General features: G+C 53.3%; 2 protein-coding genes across 6 annotated transcripts in view; one reads left to right on the top strand and one right to left on the bottom strand.

The window, feature by feature from the left end:
* The window catches only part of ASCC2 (activating signal cointegrator 1 complex subunit 2), a 32,011-nt gene extending 14,765 nt beyond the window's left edge, over window positions 1-17,246 (top strand). For all 5 annotated transcript variants that reach the window (XM_064168347.1, XM_064168351.1, XM_064168349.1 and 2 more), the window contains exons 5-19: window positions 852-981; window positions 3,827-3,894; window positions 4,544-4,654; window positions 5,016-5,128; window positions 6,074-6,148; window positions 7,130-7,237; window positions 7,905-7,973; window positions 8,545-8,619; window positions 8,834-9,014; window positions 9,762-9,976; window positions 11,678-11,797; window positions 13,791-14,015; window positions 15,147-15,258; window positions 15,853-15,929; window positions 16,515-17,246. In XM_064168347.1, the coding sequence (XP_064024417.1) occupies window positions 852-981; window positions 3,827-3,894; window positions 4,544-4,654; window positions 5,016-5,128; window positions 6,074-6,148; window positions 7,130-7,237; window positions 7,905-7,973; window positions 8,545-8,619; window positions 8,834-9,014; window positions 9,762-9,976; window positions 11,678-11,797; window positions 13,791-14,015; window positions 15,147-15,258; window positions 15,853-15,929; window positions 16,515-16,683 (1,848 nt within the window). In that variant the 3' untranslated portion in view covers window positions 16,684-17,246. The remainder of the gene's footprint in view (window positions 1-851; window positions 982-3,826; window positions 3,895-4,543; window positions 4,655-5,015; window positions 5,129-6,073; window positions 6,149-7,129; window positions 7,238-7,904; window positions 7,974-8,544; window positions 8,620-8,833; window positions 9,015-9,761; window positions 9,977-11,677; window positions 11,798-13,790; window positions 14,016-15,146; window positions 15,259-15,852; window positions 15,930-16,514) is intronic.
* Window positions 17,247-19,709: 2,463 nt separating this feature from the next.
* LOC135188634 (cytochrome b-c1 complex subunit 9) lies at window positions 19,710-21,536 on the bottom strand. Its single transcript, XM_064168168.1, has 2 exons — window positions 21,351-21,536; window positions 19,710-19,988 (listed from the first exon to the last, which is right to left on the bottom strand). The coding sequence occupies exons 1-2, from the start codon at window positions 21,489-21,491 to the stop codon at window positions 19,947-19,949; spliced, it is 183 nt and encodes a 60-aa protein (XP_064024238.1). The 5' UTR covers window positions 21,492-21,536; the 3' UTR covers window positions 19,710-19,946.
* Between the last annotated feature and the right edge of the window lie 53 nt (window positions 21,537-21,589).

Here is a 21,589-nt window from a genome sequence, read left to right as displayed (position 1 = left end):
AACCACCCCCCCTTGTCCTAGCACGACAGACTCTGCTCAAAATCTGTCCACAGTTTTCAGTACTAAAAGGCCACCAGAAGGCCTCCCTGGACCCTTCTCTTCTCCAGGCTGAACAGCCCCAGCTCTTCAGCCTGGCCTCTCAGCTTTGGGCTTCCAATCTCTGGGATTTCTGCCTACTTGTCACTGATGCAGCCATCTCCAGCTCAGCTGGCTATGTCTTGAGCCAGTCCGGGAGCAGAATGAACTGTAGGGAGCTTTTTGTTTGCCTTTCTAGGTGGGTTGGATCCCTTCATGGTGCAGCCTGACCCTGTGAGCAGTGTGAGGCTGGTGGGGTGAATGCTGTGACCTGCACAGCTGGTGACAGTGAGCAGGAGCTGGGAATGTGGGGCTGTAGGGCTCTGCAGGACAAATGTGAGCAGAGTTACTGCCTTCTGTGAAACAAAATCCTTACCACACTTCAGGGAGGTGTTTCTACAGGTGGATAAAGTCATAGGGTCCCCTTTCAACCCAATGCACTCTGAAAAGTCATCTTGTCCAACCCCTCTGCAGTCAGCAGGGACATTTGGGCCTTTCCAACCAAGACAATTCCATGGTCTCCAACCAGATCAGGTTACTCCAGGGCCACATCAAGCCTGACCTTGAATGTCTCCGGGGTTGAGGCCTCCACCACATCTCAGGGCAACCTGTTTCAGTGTCTCACCACCCTCACTGCCAAGAATGTCTTCTTAATCTCCAATCTAAAGCTGCCCTGCTCAAGCTAATTAGAATTGTAATTAGTGCCATTATCATGCTGGAGTTCTCTCAGGGAAAGATCTGGAGTAGCCTTTGAATTCCTCTGTTTTTCTTTGCAGGATCACTTTATCACTCCCTCTGTCTTTGGAGAAATCATTTACAATAACTTCCTGTTCGACATCCCCAAGATCCTGGATCTCTGTGTGCTCTTTGGGAAGGGAAATGGCCTCCTGCTCCACAAGATGATTGGTTCGTTGCAGCCAGGGCACAGCTTGCTGCGTTTGGCCTTTCCTTTGCTGGAGGAATGGCAGCTGAGATCTCATACCACTGTTACTGCTCTGAGGATGAATTGCTCAGTAGCAACCAGAACCTGTAACTTCTAAATCAATAGCTAGATCAGGTTACTTTCCCTTGCTCCCCCCCTTTTTTTATCTTGCTCTCCCCTTTTTTTATCTTGCTCCCCCCCTTTTTGTTTCCTTGCTCCCCCCCTTTTTGTTTCCTTGCTCCCCCCCTTTTTGTTTCCTTGCTCCCCCCCTTTTTGTTTCCTTGCTCCCCTCCTTTTTGTTTCCTTGCTCCCCCCCTTTTTGTTTCCTTGCTCCCCTCCTTTTTGTTTCCTTGCTCCCCCCTTTTTGTTTCCTTGCTCCCCTCCTTTTTGTTTCCTTGCTCCCCTCCTTTTTGTTTCCTTGCTCCCCTCCTTTTTGTTTCCTTGCTCCCCTCCTTTTTGTTTCCTTGCTCCCCTCCTTTTTGTTTCCTTGCTCCCCTCCTTTTTGTTTCCTTGCTCCCCTCCTTTTTGTTTCCTTGCTCCCCTCCTTTTTGTTTCCTTGCTCCCCTCCTTTTTGTTTCCTTGCTCCCCTCCTTTTTGTTTCCTTGCTCCCCTCCTTTTTGTTTCCTTGCTCCCCTCCTTTTTGTTTCCTTGCTCCCCTCCTTTTTGTTTCCTTGCCCCTTCTTTTTTTCCTTTGCTCTCTTTTTTCCCTGGCCCCCTCATTTCTGTCAGCTTAGCTGTCCTGAGCTGGACTTGTGGTATTAGGCATGAGCCAAGGCATAGTTATACCTCAGCAGTTGTTTCCCATGCCAATTGAATGTATCTCCTCAGCCACTGTATGAGGACCATGAGGGCTCTGGAAAGTCCTAGTGGAGATGGGAAGAGGCAAACAACTCCTTGCCTGGGCAGGGAGGGAGGAGGTTTTGGACATGAGGCACAGTCCAACTGCTCATTTGAGTGCTGCCAGATGAGGCAGTCATTGGTCTGGGAAGAGGGAGCAGTTGACATTTCAGTGCAGACTTTGATTTATACACTGCCTGCAAACCACAGAGCTGCTCAGAGCATTGCTCAAACTCTGTCTGTCCCTCCACTTCCCTGTACCTGCACAGGCAGTCTCAGGCCAAGTGCACAGTAAGGAGCACCTCAGCCTTGGTCGCTGGAAGCTGTGTAATGCACCAGGGCAGTGGGTTCAGTGTCTGCATTTATCCTGTGTGCTCCTCACCAGGGAACCACCTGAGCACAGATGGAGGAGTATCTAACTTGGATGAAGTGAGCTGCTCTTCCTAAAGTCTAACCCACTTTGTCTGTGGGTCATGCAATGAGGCTTTCTCCTCTCTCTGGTGGTTATTTTTGCCTCCTTGTCAGGCTGACTGAAGTGTTTGAGACCTTGTGCTGCAGCCAAGTTTCCAGACCCAAAAGCTTAGACAAACCTTTGCATTTTTTTAATCCCTTTATCCTTTTTTCAGGAACTTCCTCTCCAAATTCATCTGTCAAGCCTCAGAGGTGGAAAGAGGGCATGACAAGGCAGATAGTTCTCCCTCAGATGTGAAGTTTAGATTATCCAGGGTCTTAAAATATTCTGAAGATGAGCTGAGTGTGTGGGAGCTCATTTGAATGGTGCAGATGCTCTGGAGGGCAGCACAGGAATGCTGCACACAACCAGACAGTGATTTGCTCACCTGATTATTTGCACTATGTGGTGACAGTGATGGCTCCAGCACCTCTGGTGTCTGATTCACTGATAAACTTTGGGTTCACAGAGCCACACTGCACTGAGTTGGAAGGGACCCTCAAAGGGCATCTTGTCTAACCCCCCTGGCAGTCAGCAGGGACACCTCCAGCTAGAGCAGGTTGCTTAGGGCCACAGCAAGGCTTGAAGGTCTTCAGGGACAGGGCCTCAGCCACATCCCTGGGCAGCCTGTGCCAGTGTCTCACCACCCTCACTGTGCAGAACTTCCTCCTGATGTCCAACCTAATTGTGCTCTGCTCCAGTTCCAAACCCTTGCCCCTTGTCCTATCCCCACAGGTCCTTCTGAGCAGTCCCTCCCCAGCCTGCCTACAGGTCCCCTGCAGATACTGAAGTGCAGCTCTAAGGTCTCCCTGGAGCCTTCTCTTCTCCAGGCTGAGCAACCCCAACTCTCCCAGCCTGTCTTCCCAGGAGAGGTGCCCTCCTTGGACCCGCTCCAGCAGGTCCATGTCTCTCTTGTGCTGGACACCTCAGAGCTGTTCTCTGAGGGTATAAATTAATTTGAAACCTGTCTCATAGCTCTTACCCATGCTCTGTCCTGGCTGGAGAACTCTTCCTTCTCATCACCTGAGCAGTAATTCCCAGGAAAATAGGCAGGCTCTGTGCTTGCTTGGTGAGGATTTATGGTGTGCTGGTACCCAGTGGGGTATTTTGTAGAGATAATGAAGTCCAAGCAATATAATAGCAGGTATTACCAAAGCCTCATTACCTTTAAGAAATATCCTGCAGAACCTTTTCCTGCCTGTGCTGAACTGTTATCAGTAATTAAAAGTCAGCTCCAGTTGTCACATAAAGGAATGTTTAGTGATAGTATTTGCATTATTCATTGATTCAGCCTCTGGGGCATGAATCACCCACCTTCTCCTTTGCTCTGCTCTGCTGAGCATCTTCTCATTACCACTTCTCTGGTTGCATTGATGAGCTGATGGGCTGCCGTTGGAGGGCTGGGCCCTCTGCCCGTGTCCTGAGTGGTTAGCAGCTGTATCTGGAGGGTTAGGGGCGGCAGTGATGATACAAACGCTGCTCCTGGTGCAAGTTCACTTGTTGGTGTGAGTGAAATGGTCTCCTTCTCCTTCTCTTCCCAGGAAATATCTTCACTCAGCAGCCAAGTTACTTCAGTGACCTCGATGAAACTCTGCCCACTGTCCTCCAGGTACTGCTTCCTGATGGGCAGGGCTCAGATTCCACCTCAGAGTGTGGCAGGGCTCAGAGGGTAGGAGGGGCTGACTGTGGCCAAAGGCAAGCAGAAGGTGTTTGCTGGTGCTTACCTTGTCTAGTGCATGCTCTTGTGGATCAGGCAGGCTTTGAGCCTTTGTCTGGAGCTATTGAAGGCTGTTTCCACTTAGCTTCCTTTGGCTTCTGGACTTCTCTCCAGTTTATCTCTGGGATTTTTCTTTAGGCAGTTCAGAAACTCTTTTTTGTGTCCCTCCCACCTCAAGCAAGGGAAACATTGAACAAAAGAGAGACCCTGAAAGGTAGCAGAAGGGGTTTGTGTTAACCCTGTGGGCTCTCAAGAGTAAAGAAGGTCCTACAGGAGAGCCCTCTGCAGTCCCTGTCTCAGCACCACAGCCTCATGCAGCTGCACTGATGTGCCTTGCAAGCTGTGTGGAGGTTGAGAAGTGCAGCATGGCCCTTCCTGCCAGGCTCTGTTGCAGCTTTCATCTTGCACAGCTGCTTGCCTTGTGGAAATAGTCCCCTTGCATCTGTCAACACAGCAGCTCTTGCTAACAAGCAGGAGGCATGTTCTGCTGCTTTCTCCTCTCTCTGAACCCTGTTCTCTGAACCCTGTTCTCTTGCTGCAGGTGTTTAACAACATTCTGCACAAGTGTGGTTTGCAGTGTGAAGGAGCCTCTGCTGAGCCCCAGAAGCTGGAAGAAAAAGTGACTGTGACTCCAGGGAACATGCCCCTGCAGGTAGGACTGCTGCTCCTGGCCCTTCACTGCCTGGAGGCCTGAGCAACATGTGGAGCAGTAAGTCCACAGAGGGTCATTCTGTTCCCCAAGCTGATGGAATGGTTCCATGTCATTGTCTCACTGTCATGTGACTTGATGATGGTGAAGTGGAGTTGAGAGGTGTCCCTGCCCGTGGCAGGGAGGTTGGAGTAGCTGATCTCTAAGGTCCCTTCCAACCTAGGCTGTTCTGTGATGATTCTGTGACTGGTAGCAGATTCTTTGTGCAGCCAGGCAAGAGCCTTGTCCCTGTTGGTGAGTTATTCTATGCTCCTTGAACATCTTGGCTGCTTTTTGCCCTCAGTAATTGCTCTTCCTCCCTCAGGAGCTGAAGGACATTGTGCTGTACTTGTGTGACACCTGCACGACGCTTTGGGCTTTCCTTGATGTCTTCCCCTTGGCCTGCCAGACCTTCCAGAAGCATGACTTCTGTTACAGGTACCTCTTACTCTGGCTTGGTGAAGTGCTGCTGTGTCTTTCCCCAGTCCCTGCATCACTAAGAGCAGGCAGAATGAATACAGCTAGAGACTGCTAGGCTCAGACCAGCAGGAAGAGAGAGGAATCTTACAGGGAGGTGCAGAGCTTGTCAGTTGTGTGATCACCTTCATAGTTACCTGTGAATGATCCTAGAGCCAGGCAACCACTGTGGTTTCCAGCTCAGCTAAAAAGCCCTGCCTGTGCTTTGGAAAGGGTGCAAGAGGATGGGCAGAAAAGAGTTGTGAGAAGAAAGAGCTTCACAGAATCATTTGGGTTGGAAAAGGTCTCTAAGATCACTGAGTCCAACCATTAACCCAGCACCACATCTGCGTGGCTTTGAAGCCCCTCCAGGGATGGGGACTCCCACCAGGCTGCCCTGGGCAGGCTGTTCCAGGCCTTGACAACCCTTCTGGGGAAGCAATTGTTCCTCATATCCAGCCTAAACTCCCAGTGCTGCAACTTGAGGCCATTTCCTCTCATCCTGTCACTCGTGGGAGAAGAGACCAAGTCCCACCAGCCCCAGGCTCCCCTCAGGAAGCTGTATAGAGTGAGAAGGTCTCCCCTCACTCTCCCCCTCTCCAGGCCAAACAACCCCAGATCCCTCAGCAGCTCCCCACAAGAGCACACTCCAGACCCCCTACCAGCCCTGCTTCCCCTCAATGCCCTTCTTGTAGTGAGGAGTTTATCAGTATCAGTGCTTAGCAGCAGCCAAAGAGCATGGGGCAGGCTTCCTGCTATGTGCCCTAAGGTCTTCCTGGAGCCTTCTCTTCTCTGGGCTGTTGCAGGGAACAAAACTCATGAGCTGCCTGAGAGGAGGGGGTTGGTCCTGTGGCAGATGATTTCTGGCAGCTCAGCTGCCAGTTCCTGGGCTTACTGCCTTTTGGGGTTTTCTGGTTTATTTTACAGGCTAGCTTCATTTTATGACGTGGCTATTCCTGAGCTGGAAGCTGCAATTAAGAAGAGGCATTGTGAGGATAAGAGGTGAAAGTGCCTGCAAAGTCTTGGTCTTGTCTCTTCAGCAAGGCTCTCCCAGGGATCAGTTACAAATCCACTTCATGCTGCTTTGCCCATCTCTGTGGAGTCTCTATCTCCTTGTTTATCTGCTTCAGAGTGCTCTGAAGAGATGGCTTTGCTCACTCCAAGTGTGCCTGGGCACTGGAGTGACTGCTGCTGTCTGTCTCTGCTGCCTAAGTAGAGGCTTGATGGGAGATGCATCCAAACTGTAGCAAAGCATGAGAGCATGGACACTGCCTCTGTGCACAGACTGGCCCCCTTTGGAGGCTGTGCTGGTGCAGCTGAGATCCCATCTGCCTGACTGAGGGCACACTTGGGGCCTGAGACCAACCTTCAGAACCTGAAGTTTCATACAATCATAGAATAGTTTGGCTTGGAAAAGATCCCAACCATTGCCTAACTCTCCCAAGTCTGCTGCTAACCCATGGCCCTCAGTACCACATCTCTGCCTCTTTTAAACCCCTTCAGGGATGGGCATTCAGCCACCTCCCAGTGCAGCCTCTTCCAGTCTTTGAGAATCTGTACAGTGAAGGAGTTTCTTCTCATGTCCAACCTAAACCTCCCCTAGTGAAATTCGAGGCCATTTCCTTTTGTCCTGTCATTTCTTCCTTGGGAGGAGACTAACCCCTACCTGGCCCCAGCCTACTTTGAGGGAGCTGTAGAGAGCCAGAAGGTCTCTAGCCTGGAGAAAAGGAGGCTGAGGAAACCTCCCCAGCTCCCTTAGCTGCTCCTCACCAGCCCTGTTCTCCAAACCCTTCACCAGCTTTGTTGGCCTTTTCTGGACCCACTCCAGCAGCAAAATGTCCTTGGATTGAGGGGCCCAAAACTGACCCCAGTATTCCAGGTGTGGCCTCACCAGTGCCTGGTAGAGACTTCTGAGCAAAGGTGTGTTCAGATTCAGATTTCTTGTGCTGACATCACCCATGTGTTCTCTTGCTGTCTCTGAAGTGGTTTTGCTGATTTGTGGAGGAGGATTTCACATTCCAGGAAGAAGATGATAGAAGCTTTTCACATCCTAATAAACCAAGTGTGTCTGCAGCCCATCTTGGAAAGCAGGTACAGAGTCACAGCTTCACAGACTGCATCAGGTTGGGAGGGAGCCTCCAAGGGCACCTTGTCCAGCCCTCTGCACTCAGCAGGGACACCTCCAACTAGAGCAGGCTGCACAGGGCCACAGCAAGGCTGGCCTTGAACGCCTTGTAATTCACAGCATCACAGTATTATCAGGGTTGGAAGAGACCTCACAGATCATCAAGTCCAACCCTTCAGAGAGCCCCAGGATGGTTTGAGTTGGAATGGACCTTAAAGAGCATCTAGTTCCAACCCCCCTGTCACAGACAGGTACAGCTCCTACTAGACCAGCTTGTGTAAGGCCCTTTCCAACCTGCCTTTCAACACTTCCAGGCATGGAGCCTTCACAACTCTGGGCAACCTGTTCCAGTGCCTCCCCACCCTCACGGGGAAGAATTCCCTCTAATATCTCATCTAAATCCAGCTTCTTCCATTCTAGCAGCTTGAGATCAAGCTGGCTGTTTGCTGAAGCTACAAAGGGAACTTGCTCCCACTTGACCCTTAACTCCTGAAGCAGCCAAAAAGTGATCTGAGCTCCATTTCAAATGGGATTTCCCCTTGATGAGTGAGGCAGGGGAGGCAGGATGTGGAGCTTGTGCAAGGTCGTAGCCTCACCCCTGGGTTTCTCTCTCTCTGCCATTGCTTTCTGCAGCTGTGAGAATATTCAGCCTTTCATTGAGGAGTTTCTGCAGATCTTCACCTCAGTGCTTCAGGAAAGGAGGTGAGGCTGCCTGGGGAGGAGGGTCAGCTTGCCTTCCTCTTCATTCCTCACACAAGTATTGCCTGAGACATTATTATGAGGCCCTGGGGAGCTGTAGATCATTCTAACTGGTGGGGAAAAGTGCTGTGAGAGGATTTCAGTCTCTGCAGTGCAGACCTGACTGTGAAGGTGAGGAGGCTGTTGTGCAACACTACAGAGTAATACTCTTCACTCTCTTTAATCTCAGCTTTCCAAGTGGCAGGTAGCAATTTAGCCATTAGCTGCCTTGGCAAGTTAGACTGCTGCTGTAATTGTGCTTTTCAGCTGGGGTGGCCCAAGCAGAAAGCTGTGCAGTGCTGGTGCTGAAGGGCCAAAGTGACGGCAGAACAGGGAGCCGAGTCCCATCCGCCTGCTGGCGGTGGCGTGCTGCTCGTGCTCACGTCACAGACCCTACCTCAGCACTGCACTGCTGAGTTGCAGGTCTCAGCGTCATGAGGAGTGCTGCAGCTGGCTCTGATGGCTTGCAGGGAAGTGCTGCTGCAGTGTAGTGAGGAGAGCTGCTGGGGCTGATTGAACTTGCTTCTGTCCTCAGATTTCTCCGCGACTATGACGAGTTGTTTCCTGTGGAGGATGATGTCAGCCTGCTTCAGCAAGCGTCCTCCACGCTGTATCCTTTGCTGTCACCTTGGGCTTCTGCAGACCTGGCCAAGTGGCACTGCCGCTCTCGCTGCGTCTGGTGAGGCTGCAGGGCTGGCAGTGAGCGGTGGAAAGGCTTCTGTGCTTCCTGGGGGAGCCACGGGCTTGGGAGTCACTGAGCATCGTTGTTTCAAAGCAAGGGCTGAGTGTGTGCATCTACAATGTCCTTAATGCTGTCCCCTCAGAGATGAGACCAGGACAGCCTACATCCTCCAGGCAGTAGAGAGTGCCTGGGAAGGGGTAGACAGGAAAAGAACACAAGTGGGTAGAGAACCAGCACCAGCATCTAGTGGAGCATCAGCAGGAGTGGAGAGCATTCCAGAGGACGTGGAGGAGCTTGGGGCTGCCTGTGCATCAGAGGATGAGGTGAGCAGAGCTGTGGATAGGACTGGGTCCTGCTCTGTTTGTCCTTCACTAGTCTGTGATGAGAGCATTGGTTTGCTTGCTTTGGGCTTTGTGTCACTTCTCCCACTGGCTGGATGTCAGTGCAGCCCCATGTGCCTTCTGAAATGGGAATCTCAGAACCCCCAGCATGGTGGGGCTGGAAGGGAGCTCCAGAGATCAGCCAGTCCAACCCCCAGCTTAAGCAGGGCACCCACAGCAGCAGCTTGCCCAGGGTCACAATGCCATGGGGGGTTTGATAGGAGACTGCACAACCTCTCTGGGCAGCCTGCGCCAGGCCTCCAGCACCCTCACAACCAGCAACGTTCTCCTCCTCACCACGTGGAGCCTCCTGGGTTCCTGTTTGTGCCCACTGCCCCCTTGTCCTGTCCCTGGGAACCACTGACAAGAGTCTGGCCCCAGCCACTTACTCCCCGCAGGTCCTTTAGCTCTTGCTGAGCACTGAGAAGGTTCCCTCTTACCCATATTTGAGGAAGGGATTCTCCAAGGCATCCTTGCTGCCTGAAGGACAGAGGGGAGTCATTGTGTGCCCAAGTCCATGTCACAGACTTTGTGTGTTATGAGCTTGGCTCATTTCTCTTCCTTTGACTTCAGTCTTTGATTCTGCATTGAATTCTGCTAGCCCAGCCTGCTGCTATCCCTGTTTTTAAGCTGCCTTCCCTCAGCTGCTGCCTTTCCACTAATGCCACCACTTCTGCCTGGTGTTTGCAGTGTGCTGGTGCAGCTGCTGCCCCCCTTGCCAAGGTCTCAGGGGTGGAGCTGGACTCCCTCATCTCTCAAGTGAAAGACCTGCTGCCAGACCTTGGTGAGGGCTTCATCCTGGCCTGCCTGGAGGAGTACAGTTACAACACAGAGCAAGTGATCAACAACATTCTAGAGGACAAACTGGTGCCACACTTGGACAGGCTGGACCGAAGAATGCAAAGGTTTGGGGTTTTGGTTTCTCATTTCCCAGCCCTCTGATCATCTTCTTGGCTTTATCTGGACCCTCTCCAGCAGCTCCAGGTCCTCCTTGTGCTGAGGTCACCAGAACTGGAGGCAGTGCTGCAATTGTGGTCTCAACAGAGCAGAGCAGAGGGGCAGAATCCCCTCCCTGTGCTGCTGCTCTCCCTGCTCTGGCTGCAGCCAGCACACAGCTGCCTGCTGGGCCATCAGTGAGCCTTGCTGGCTCAGGTTAAGTTTTGAGTTGGTTTAGTCTGTCTGCAGCTGCTGGTGTGTATTTGTGCTGCCACAGCAGTTGCTGACTGAGTATCAGGATGTGAATGTGCTGCTTGCTCCCATTTCATGGAGAAAAGGGCAGCCTGTCTCCATGCTGCATCAAAAAAGAAACACATCTTTATCAGGAAGGATGGGAAAAGTCTTAGTTTTGCAACAATCTTCCCTCTCTCCCAGTCAGATCTGCTGACTCGGGCACAAACAATGTGGGGTGTGCTTTGGGGAGGATTGGGGGTTTCTGCAGAGCCAGCAGTTAGAGAAGCTAGGGCTGGCTTGGTTCTTTATGTGCATCTTGGAACACAACTGTCAGTTCAACGGCAGATGTGGAGTTTTGATCACTGCTGCTTTGAGCCGTGAGTGCAGCAGCACTGAGAGCTGTCCAGCTGAGCTGACAGCACCAGCAAACTGAAGAGAAAAATAAGGCTCTTTTGACTTAGATATTGAACAAACCTAAGCCTGAAACTCTGAGAAAGGATTAAGAAGGAACCACAGGGAGATAAATACTCTGAAATCAACAGCAGCAAATTATTGGGATTTTTTTCTTCCAGCCTGTAATTCATCATACTTAGTGCTGGGCTGCACTGAGTCACTGCTCAGAGAGCAGGCAGCCTGACAGTGCCCAGAGCTGCTGGGTGCTTTGGCTTGCTCCTGCACGAGCAGAAGGGGTTGGGGTTTCGGTTTGCTCCCTCTGAGATGCTTCAGTTTCCCTTCAGTTTCAGAGCTCTGAAAACTCTGCCTTTTGTCTTGGAGCTGTGCCCTGGAGTGCTTGTGGTGTACTGTGGTGTGAATTGCAGCAACAGCAATTGAAGCCTTGACCCTTCCCTCTCCTCTTTTTCTCCCCACTACCCCTTTCTTTTTCTCCTTTCCTTCTCCTCTCTCTCTTTTTTCCTTCCCCCCTTCTCCTCTCTCTCTTTTTTTCTCCCCCCTTCTCCTCTCTCTCTTTTTTTCTCCCCCCTTCTCCTCTCTTTTTTTCTCCCCCCTTCTCCTCTCTCTTTTTTTCTCCCCCCTTCTCCTCTCTCTCTTTTTTCTCCCCCCTTCTCCTCTCTTTTTTTCTCCCCCCCTTCTCCTCTTTTTTTTTCTCCCCCCCTTATCTTCTTTTTTTTCTCCCCCCCTTCTCCTCTCTCTTTTTTTCTCCCCCCCTTCTCCTCTTTTTTTCTCCCCCCCTTCTCCTCTCTTTTTTTCTCCCCCTTTCTCCTCTCTTTTTTTCTCCCCCTTTCTCCTCTCTTTTTTTCTCCCCCCTTCTCCTCTCTTTTTTTCTCCCCCCTTCTCCTCTCTCTTTTTCTCTTCCCTCTCAAAGAGGATCTTGCTGCCCCGGGGCAGACTCAGAGCAGCAAAGAGCAAACTGAAGTCTCAAGGAGAGGACCAGACCTCCCTCACCCCCCTGCTTTTCTTCTCTCCCTCCCTTGCACCAGGCAGCTGCAGCCAGACCCAACTCCCCTGCTCAGCTCTCGCTGCAACGTTTTCCAGCACGATGAGTTTGATGTTTTCAGCAGGGACTCTGTGGATGTTTCCCGGATCCAGAAGGGCAAGCGGTGAGTACCACACAGCCTCCACCAGCCCTCTCTGTCAGCAGCAGTAAATACCTGCCAGCCTGCAAATGGGTTTCCCCTACAAACCTCCTGCTGGAGTTTGTTGAGGCTTATCAAAACGTTCCCTGCCTCTTTTCTTCTGTTTCTCTGGGCCAGTGAAATGAAAGATTAGGGAGCTGCTTTCACCTGGGGTTTTGCCTAATTGCCTTCTCCTCTGTCTGCTGCTTGAGATTGCTCTGCCAAGCTTGTTTGTAATGCCAGGCTCTTGCTTCTTGCTCTCAATGTTAAACTTGTACTGAACAACAAACCTTGAAAAGCAATGATTTCAGTGAGCCTGGGCGTGTGACTCAGAGCTGAGGATGAAGAGTGATCTGGTTTGGATCCAAGAGAAGCTTCAGCATCCATCTGCTTTCAAATCTGATAGCACTCAGTGGCTTAGGCTGCTTTTGTGGTTCCTGGGAGCTCCCTGGTGAAGGGCACTTCCTTTGCTTCCTCCCCAGCCTGGCACATGGTGCCATGCAGCTTTAAGTGAGGGCATTGTCCTGCTGGCTCCATCAGTGGCAACTGGAACTTGATAATGTGGTTGACACAGAATCATGAAAGTGCTTTGGTGGGAAAAGAGCCACATCTAACTAAATCAAAGGATTAGCTGCAGTGCCTGGCTCTCTAGGTTTAAACCTTCAGAGCTCAACAAGGCAAGTGCAAGGTCCTGCACCTGGGCCAGGGCAATCCCAAGCACGATTCCAGGCTGATTGAGGAGTGACTGAGAAGAGTCTGGAGGAGAAGGTGTCAGTTGGTGCCAAACTCCCCAGGAGCCAGCACTGGCAGCCCAGAGGCAGCTGTGTGCTGGCTGCAGCCAGAGCAGGGAGAGCAGCAGCACAGGGAGGGGATTCTGCCCCTCTGCTCTGCTGAGACTTCATCTGCAGCACTGCCTCCAGTTCTAGGGCCCCCAGCACAAGAAGGACTTGAAGCTGCTGGAGTGGGTCCAGAGGAGGTCATGAAGATGATCAGAGGGCTGGAGAAGCTCTCCTGTGGGGGCAGGCTGAGGGACCTTGGGCTGCTCAGCCTGGAGAAGAGAAGGCTCCAGAGAGACCTTAGAGCAGCCTTCAAGTGCTTGAAGTCAGAGCATGTCCTGAACACCATGAGACTAGAGGAGTTTTTCCTGGAACTGGTGTCTGAAGCATTCCAGTGCAGCTCTTCTGCAGCCATCAGACCAGCTCAACAGGAAACAATTAGCAAAGGCTTAGTTCAGCCTCATGCTGAATACCAGCAGAAGATGCTGTCCCAGCCTAGCTCTGTGTGAGCTAACCACAGGCTCTGCAGGGCATTTTGCAGCTGAACACAGGCATGGAACAGAGTGAGGCAGCTTAGAGAGAGGAACCATTTCTGGCTGTTCTTGGTGGTGCCCAGGGTAGAAGGAGCAATGCAGACAAGCTGGGACCCAGGAAGTTCCACCTCACCACAAGGAGAAACTGCCTTGGTGTGAGGGCGCTGGAGCCCTGGAGCAGGCTGCCCAGAGAGGTTGTGGAGTCTCTCCAAACCCACCTGGGTGTGTTCCTGTGTAACCTGCCCTGGTGCCCCTGCTTTGGCAGGGGGTTGGACTGAATGATCTTGGAGGTCCCTTACAACCCCTAACATTCTGTGATTCATGAGGTTGCTGCTGGAATTTGTGTATTGGCCAAATTTCAGCTTGAGTATGACTAAATTGACCTCCTGTAAAGGTTTCCTTCCTCTCTCAGGTGACAGTGGTGGTCTCCAGCTCTTATCTGCTGTGGGCTCTTGCTGGGCTTCTGTTGACCAATGACTTTGTTCCCAGCCAGCAGTCACCAAACGACCCAGTTAGAAATCAGAGCGGGAATGGGCAGGCTGGGGGAGTGCTTGTGGACTTTTGAGAGGAGCTTTCTGCTGCTTCCACTTAATGAAAAATAACTTAGAGGGAAGATCTCTGCACTGCCTTCACATCTCTGCCTCTCCATGCCCACGCTGTGGAGCACAGGAAGGAGAAGGACACAACCAGGAGCCTGCTGAACGACAAGCGCCTGGTCGCTGAGCAGAGGGAGCGCTACAGCCAGTACAGTGTGGTGGTGGAGGAGGTCCCTGTGCAGCCAGGGGAAGCTCAGCTCTACAGGGAGGACTATGAGGATGAGTATGATGACACTTACGATGGGAACCAAGTGGGAGCAAACGATGCTGACTCAGATGATGAGCTGATCAGCAGGAGGTAGGTGCCGTGGCCCCACTGGGTGGGAGGTTGGTGGGAGGGACCACCTAGAGCTGTGTCGCTTGTGCAGACCTGGCCAGTACCTGTGGCCAGTAGGGTGAGAGAGAGGATTCTGCCCTTTTACTCTGCTCTTCTGAAACCCCATCTGGAGCACTGCATCCAGTTTTGGTGTCCCCATTCTAAGGAGGACACAGAGCTGTTGCAGGGAATCCAGAGAAGGCCACAAAGATGATCCAAGGGCTGGAGCAGCTCTGCCGTGAGGACAGGCTGAGGGAGCTGGGGGTGTTCAGCCTGGAGAAAGAGAAGGCTCCAGGGGGACCTTAGAGCTGCCTTCCTATATCTGAAGTGAAGGTGGCAGAGGGACTTCTCCTGAGGGTGTCTGGAGACAGGACAAGAAGGAATGGTTAGAAGGTGAGGGTGTGAAGGAGCAAAGGCTTTCCTGGTCTTACATTTATTTCTTTGGCTGTGGGATGGTGGATCTGAACTCCACCAGAGTTTAAGCACACAGACACACATATATGTATTAAAGAAGAGCTATGGGCATGTGGTAATTTCTGCCTCCACCCCTAGGCCTCTTGCTGCTCTCTGTTTTCAGGGTGATTCATAAAGCTTGCTGGATTTCTCCAGGTAGGAAACTGGGGCAGAGCAGTGGAACTGGGGCCCTCTGGATAGCCACTGACCAGTCACAGAGCTTTAGTGGTTTTGTCTGAGTTTGAGGAGGGTTCATCTTTGGTGAGCTCAAGCCCAGCAAAGTGTCCTCCTTCCTGCTGCCTTGTGGCTGTGCCTGGATCCTCTTCTCCCACAGGAAGCAGTGGTTTCCTTGCAGAAATTCCTTCTGAGGTTTCAGGTCTTTCCTGATGTGCTCTTTTCTTTCAGAACTGTTATTATTTTCAGTGAGGACTTCCTAGGGAGCATTCCCCAGTGAATCATGTGTGCTCCTTAATTGCCCTTAGGGTCATTAGCTGCTGGCTCCATAGGTTGGTGGGGTTTTTTTCCCTTCAGAAGCAGCCAGGCCACACAATTTGGAGGTTCTCATTTCTGAAAGACAGGATGCAATGCAGAAAGGATCTGCTGCTCAGCAGGCACTGGCAGCTCCACTGTCCTCACTGCTGACTGTCTGTTAATTTGCAGGCCATTCACAATCCCTCAGGTCCTGAGATCTAAAGGACAGGAAGAAGGGCAGGAGGAAGAAGAAGAAGATGATGAGGAAGAGGAGGAGGAAGCTGAAAAGGAAAGATCAAAGGTGACATTTAAGTGGTGGTTTGGGTTCATGGATTCACAGAATGGTTTGGGACCGTAAAGATCATCCAGTTCCACCCCCCTGCCATGGGCAGGATGCCTCCCACTAGCCCAGGTTGCTCATCCAGCAGTGAAGTGACTTTGTTCCATGCTTTTTAGCTTGGAGAAGAGGAGCCTGAGAGGTGACCTCATCAATGGTTGTAAAGATGTAAAGGCAAGTGCCAGGAGGCTGGAGCCAGGCTCTGCTGGGTGATGCCCAGTGCCAGGACAAGGGGCAACGGTGGAAGCTGAGGCAGAGGAAGTTTCATTTAAACATGAGGAGGGATTTTTTTCCCTGTGAGGGTGACAGAGCACTGGAACAGGCTGCCCAGGGGGGTTGTGGAGTCTCCCTCTCTGGAGATCTTCAAAGCCCACCTGGATCTGTTCCTGTGTGATCTGGTACAGGAGATCCTGCTCTGGCAGGGGGTTGGACTGGATGAGGTTTGGAGGTCCCTTCCAGCCCCTGCCCTTCTGTGATTCCACCAGGCTCACCTCCTGCTCTAGCCCTTTGCACGATGCTGAGGGCTTCACTGACCTCTTCCCTTCCTTCCCGTGGCAGGACCACTTTGTGCAGGACCCAGCAGTGCTGCGGGAGCGGGCGGAAGCACGGCGCCTGGCACAGCTTGCCAGGAAGGGGTGAGTGAGGGGCAGCTCTGGGGGTGCACAGCTTGCCAGGAAGGGGTGAGTGAGGGGCAGCTCTGGGGGTGCACAGCTTGCCAGGAAGGGGTGAGTGAGGGGCAGCTCTGGGGGTGCAGCTGGGGCTCTGCGCTCAGCAGGTGGTTTGCTGCTGACTGGAGATGCTGAGACCATTCCTGCTCCTTAACATTCTTGCACGTCAGGTCACCACCACGCTGCTAGAAACTTCCTTTGCCCAACTGTTCCCTTCCCTGCTGGTTGTTCTGTCCCACCAGGTGGGTAGGCCAGCTCCATTGTGTGAGCAGCAGAGGAGCTTGGAGAGCACAGCCTGAGCAGTTCCCACAGGGCTTTCAGCACAGTCCAGCTGCTGGCTTCAGCTGACAGATTCAGTGTGCAGGACACAGTCGTGTGGCCAATGCTGCTGCTCAGCTGTTGCAGAGCTGGGGTGAGAGGAGGCCAAAGGCAGAGTCTCTCACACCCAGTTGTTCCTTGGGATCAGCAGATTTTATCCCTCTGATAGCAGTAGATTTTGTCCCCTGAGTGTGCAGTGGGCCTGTGGTGATGTCCTTTCTCTGTCTTCTCCAGACACAAGCACGACAGCTCTGCTGTGGCTGGCAGTGCCAAGGGCCAGGGGCAGAGCCGGGACACGGTGCAGGAGCGCCGGAGGAAGGAGGCAAACAAAAGCACACGAGCGAACCACAACCGGCGAGCCATGGCTGACAGGAAGAGGAGCAAAGGCATGATCCCCTCCTGAGGGACCCCGGGCCTCTGCTCGGCAGGAGGCAGCTCTGCCCTGTTCCCTCGGGGCCCCTTTGCTCCCGGGACGCTATCAGGGTTCAGTACCTGGCTCCTGCAGATCTGCACCCGCTGAGGGAGGGCTGTCTGCTGCTCCCGGGGAGGAGCTGCCCTGCAGGCTGAGCCTGGCTGCTCTTTGGTTTGTAGAGGTGTTTGTGGTGACCTGCACCTTGCCATGTCAGACAGGCTGCATCAGCCCTTCCTCTCCTTTTCTACTATTTATAATTCTGAGAAATTTATTTTCATATCAGCTCCTTGTGCCCTCTGCACAACTTCCAGGCCCTGCAGTGGGCAGCTCTGACCGGAGCAAGGCTTCTCTGGAACAGCTCTTGTAGCTTCTTGCTCCGCTGCAGTGCCTTCTCCTCAAAGCACAGCTTGCAGGCTGGCAGGAAAGCACTCAGGCTGTCCCTCTTGCCAGCAGGCACAAAAGAGTTGAGGTCCATAAGACCTTAGCATCCATTTCTGTCCCTTGAGTGAGGTGTGTGAAAGCAGAGTGGGCAAATAAACGATTTACATCTTTTAGTGGTGGTTTTCAGGCTCTTACAAACTGTATTGATCTGCAGCTTGGAGGAAACTCAACGAGCCTTTTAATGTGCTGTAGCTGCAGGCAGTGGCATTCAGCTGCTGTTTACTGTGATGAGATCTCAGCACAGCCACTGAGAATGAAGATACCTGAAAAATCGTGGCAGAGGCATCCTAAGCAAAGCGACAGCAGCATGGAAATTGGTGGCAGGGTGAGAGTCCCCAAGGAGCTGCCTCCTCAATAACCACTTGTCACACTCTGTGAAGCAGAACTGCCCTGATCACCGTGTTTGCTGATGAGGAGGCTGGCACCTGATAGTAAACACTTTGTAGTTGCTGGAGAGGCTTCTCCTGAGGGCTGTTTGTTTTTTACGGAGCTGTTCCCTAAGCAGGGAGACAGAAATTACTGAGCTCACCCTGGAACCTGCTTGTGAGGTGCTCAAGATGCCATGACAGTGGCTGCTATGCTGTGCCTAGGCAAGCCTGGAGTGATAACACTGCTCCAGCACAGCTGGCAGGGAGAGCTAACACATTTCTGGAGTGCTGTATCCATCACAGGAGGGAACTCTCAGCTAAACAGTTGGGCTTTCCTTGCTGAGTCTGCTCTGAGTGCCATCTCCTCCCCTCCACTCTGCAAAGGTGCCTGCAGCTGTCACCTGCATGCTGAGAAAACTACCTGTGGGTGATGTGGCATTGGAGCTGCTCTTCCAGCTGCTGCTGAGTGCTGCAGAAGGAGAGCTTTGGGAATAAGTGGCTCTGGGGGCATGTCCAGAGTTTAGTGGTTAGCTCTGTGGGCACACCCAGGGCTTGGGAATCCTGAGTGCTCTGAGGACAAGGTGGTTCTTTGCATATCAGCACTGCCCAAGCCCCCTGATGACAAGGCAGAGGGGAAGGGGAATTGCATCCCCCCCCCAAGCTTCCCTAGCCCTGCTCTCCAGGGCAGTCAGCTGCGGTGGTAACTCCTTCTGCTCAGCTGCTGTTCTCTGGGCTAAGGGCTTCACTTACAGCTCCAAGGCCCTTTCCCCCCTTCCTGATACTGATACCAAATTCCTCTTCAGTTGGTGCTTGTGGGAAGCTGCAGCTCTCCATCAGCTGCTCAGCACAGCGTGAAGCTCTCAGCTCTGCAGGGAGGGCTGGGAGCAAAGCGCTGCAACCTCTCACCCTGACAGAGCAAACCCTTCCTCCTAAACCCCCCTGCAGAAGCACCTCGGGGGCTGAGAGCTGTGCTTGGCTTTTGCTCAACACCAGCACCAAGGCTTTTAACTCCTTTTTGTGGTGTTAAACATTTCCCTCCCGACAGCAAACCCAAGTGAGCTGCTTTCATTAGCACCAGCTCTAATTAGCTCTGCCTCATCCATTGCTAAAATTCTTCCTTATTAGTGAAAATGGATTGAGGAGGAGGGACAGAGGTGTCTGCTGGGCTGGGAAAGTGGGGAGAGAAGTCACTCAGCCAAATCCTCCTAAAGCCGGAGTCACTCAGCCAGATCTGCCTCCACCAGCAGAGCCCAGAGTAATTAACTGAATCATTACCCCAGCAGTACCCGAGTAGTCCCCGCGGAGAAAGATGCTTGAAATGCCCACCAGGAGCAGTGGTGGACTCCTCGGTGGAGCTGCTGAGGATGGCAGCAGCATGGCAGTGTGCTGCACAGCCCTGACCGAGCCGTTCTGCCCCTCACGGGCTGCAAGGTGCAGAAAGAGGTGGGGGAGTGACCTACAGCCCAGCTCAGTGGGTTTGTCAGTATCTAGAGAGCAAGAGGATGGGGCCAGACTCTTGTCAGTGGCACCCAGGGACAGGACAAGGGTCAGTGGCACAAACTGGAACCCAGGAGGTTCCATCTGAACAGGAGAAGCTTGTTTGGTGTGAGACTGCTGGAGGCCTGGAGCAGGCTGCCCAGAGGTGTGGAGCCTCCTTGTGTAGAGAGCTTCCAAGCCCAGGTGGGCATTGTGACCCTGGGCAAGCTGCTGTGGGTGCCCTGCTTTAGCAGGGCAGTTGGACTGGGCGATCTGCAGAGGTCCCTTCCAACCCCTGCCATGCTGCACAAGCCAGAAGTGCCCAGCAGACCGATGGGCACCCACCAGCACTTGCTGCAGTAGTTCTGAGGCTGCAGGGGCCAGGGGTGAGGCAGATCTTGCTGGCTCAGGCAGGGGAGGCAGCAGCAGCTGCTGAAAAGCACTGACAGCTCAGACTCAACCCACCCTGCATGAGAGATGTGAATGGTTTTTAAGGCACTTTGATGCCAACAAGACCAGGAGACAGCAGAGAGCTCCTCACTCCTCTCTTCAACTTCTCCTCAGGCAGCAGCTGAGGGTCCTGGCACAGACCACAGCTCTGCCACTGCCTCCAGGCCACTTTCACGACGTTGATTTCTCAGTGTCTAAGAACCTGAGGCCTATTTAGGCATTCTCCACCTCCTAGACAATCAGAAGTTAGACACAGAGCCAGGAGAACACCCAGACAGGAGATACAGACCAAGGAGGTTTTATTTTAACACAGTAAGTCTGAGGACAGCAGCAGAACTCCCTGAGTCCATCTCAGGTTACATGCATCAGTAGGTGGCTGACACCATCTGGCTCGGAGTTGTTCAAGCAGGAACCCATCTCTAGCTTGATACAATCAGCTTCAGGAGGCCAAAGCCTTCTCTTCAGGGTTGGGTTTTTTTTGCCACCCCAGGCTGGATCTTGCTGCTGAGCCTCTGATCTTCACTTCTCCTCATACTTGTGCTTGATGTGTTTCCACAGTTTCTGCAGGCAAAACAAACCCCACAACCCCCAGAGAGGCACCTCAGCTTCTCAGGACTCCTGCAGTGAAGCTTTGCTTCAACATGCAGGAAGCCTGCAGGAGGAAGCTGCTGCCAGGCCACATCCCCTGTGCTCCTACATGAGAGTACTCCAGTCACAGCCTCAGCTTCCTTCAGTGTGAGGATGCTGAGACACTACAACAGCCTGCCCAGAGAGGCTGTGGATGCCTCCTCTCTGAAGGTCTTCCAGGCCAGGCTGGATGAGACCTTTAGCACCCAAGCTGAGCTGAGAGGTGTCCCTGGCCATGGTAGGGAGGTTGGAGCTGTCTGAGGCCCCTTCCAACCTGAGCCATTCTAGGATGCCTGTTCAGGAGGGAGAGGCAAATTCTCCTCCTGGACACACAGGACTCTGATACCTGCCAGCAGTGGGGCTGAGGGAAGCACAAGGCTAAGGCTCGTGCTGTGCTTTGCTGTTTGCTGCAGACACTGCTTTAGACCATCAAAGCCAGCTTAGTTCTCTTGATGATTTCACTTTATAGCAGTGCTAGAGAGGACATCAGCACACAGAAAATCAATCCTCCAGTTTAGAGGAGTTGAGTGCAGAGCTGGAGTGCAGCTGTGACTTTATGTCAGGTTTGAACAGTGCCTGCTGCTGAGAGGAAAGAGCTAAGGACACTGCTCTTGCTCTCACTGCGTCTCCTCAGCTCAGCCAAGCCCTGGAAGGCAGTGCAGGGCAGTGATGTCAGCACTCGGTGTGGTACCACTTCCCACCTCTTTTTATGACCTGAATCAGGAAGCCAAAGAGCAAAGACTGTTCCTGGGGAAGGGCAGGGCAGCTCTTTTCAGCATGCGAGCCATTAGCATGCCCTGGGTACCCTGGAAAGCTGCACACTGGGTGCTCTGAGGGTCACAGCAGGGCAGGGCAGGGCAGCGACTGGGACCACTCTGCTGCAGGGGCAGCACGGTCAGGCTGGAACTCAGGAGGTTCCGTCTGAACAGCAGGACAGACTTGTTTGGTGAGAGGGGCCTGGAGCAGGCTGCAGAGCTTCCCAACCCAGCTGGCCGCTGCGATCTGGCTGAGGCGCTCAGTGCCACGGCCTGGCTGACTGGCCAGGGCTGGGTGCTAGGCTGGGCCGGGGGAGCCTCGGGGTCTCTTCCACCCTGGCTCCCTCTGTGACTCTACGATCCCGGACAAGCTGCTGTTGCGTTAAGGGGGCGCTGGGCTGGGCGATTCCCGAGGTCCCTCCCACCCTCTCCCCCGCGGAGCCTCCGTGCGGGCCCCGCGGCCGGGCCCATGCGGGGCCTGCCTGACCTTCAGGGCCTGCGCCCGGGGAGGAGGCAGCGGCACGGCACCGCCTCTGCTTACCCCCTCGTTGAGGTGCTCGAAGATGGCGTCGGCGCCTTGGTCGAAGGCGCGCTCGAAGACGACGGCGCCGAGGACGACGGTGAGGGCGAAGGCGGAGGAGCGGCGGAGCAGCGCAGCGTACACCTGCCGCAGCAGCGCCATGGCCGCTCTGCGCGGGGGCTGCCGGGAGCCGCGCCGCGGGGGCTGCCGGGATTCGTAGGCGCCGGCGGCGGCGCGGGGGCTGCCGGGATTCGTAGGCG

This window comes from Pogoniulus pusillus, chromosome 30 (assembly GCF_015220805.1).
Source record: "Pogoniulus pusillus isolate bPogPus1 chromosome 30, bPogPus1.pri, whole genome shotgun sequence".
In the NCBI taxonomy this organism is placed as follows: domain Eukaryota; kingdom Metazoa; phylum Chordata; class Aves; order Piciformes; family Lybiidae; genus Pogoniulus; species Pogoniulus pusillus.
The sequence above is the reverse complement of the archived record's forward strand: the minus strand, read 5'-3'. Positions and strand labels throughout refer to the sequence as shown.

What these genes read in the sequence shown, in the direction of transcription:
- LOC135188634 (XM_064168168.1), bottom strand. Translation starts at nt 21,491, where the DNA reads ATGGCGCTGCTGCGGCAGGTGTACGCTGCGCTGCTCCGCCGCTCCTCC. An exon ending in TCGAGCACCTCAACGAGGGG is followed by an intron (nt 19,989 to 21,350) that starts GTAAGCAGAGGC and finishes TTTTGCCTGCAG; the next exon opens with AAACTGTGGAAACACATCAA.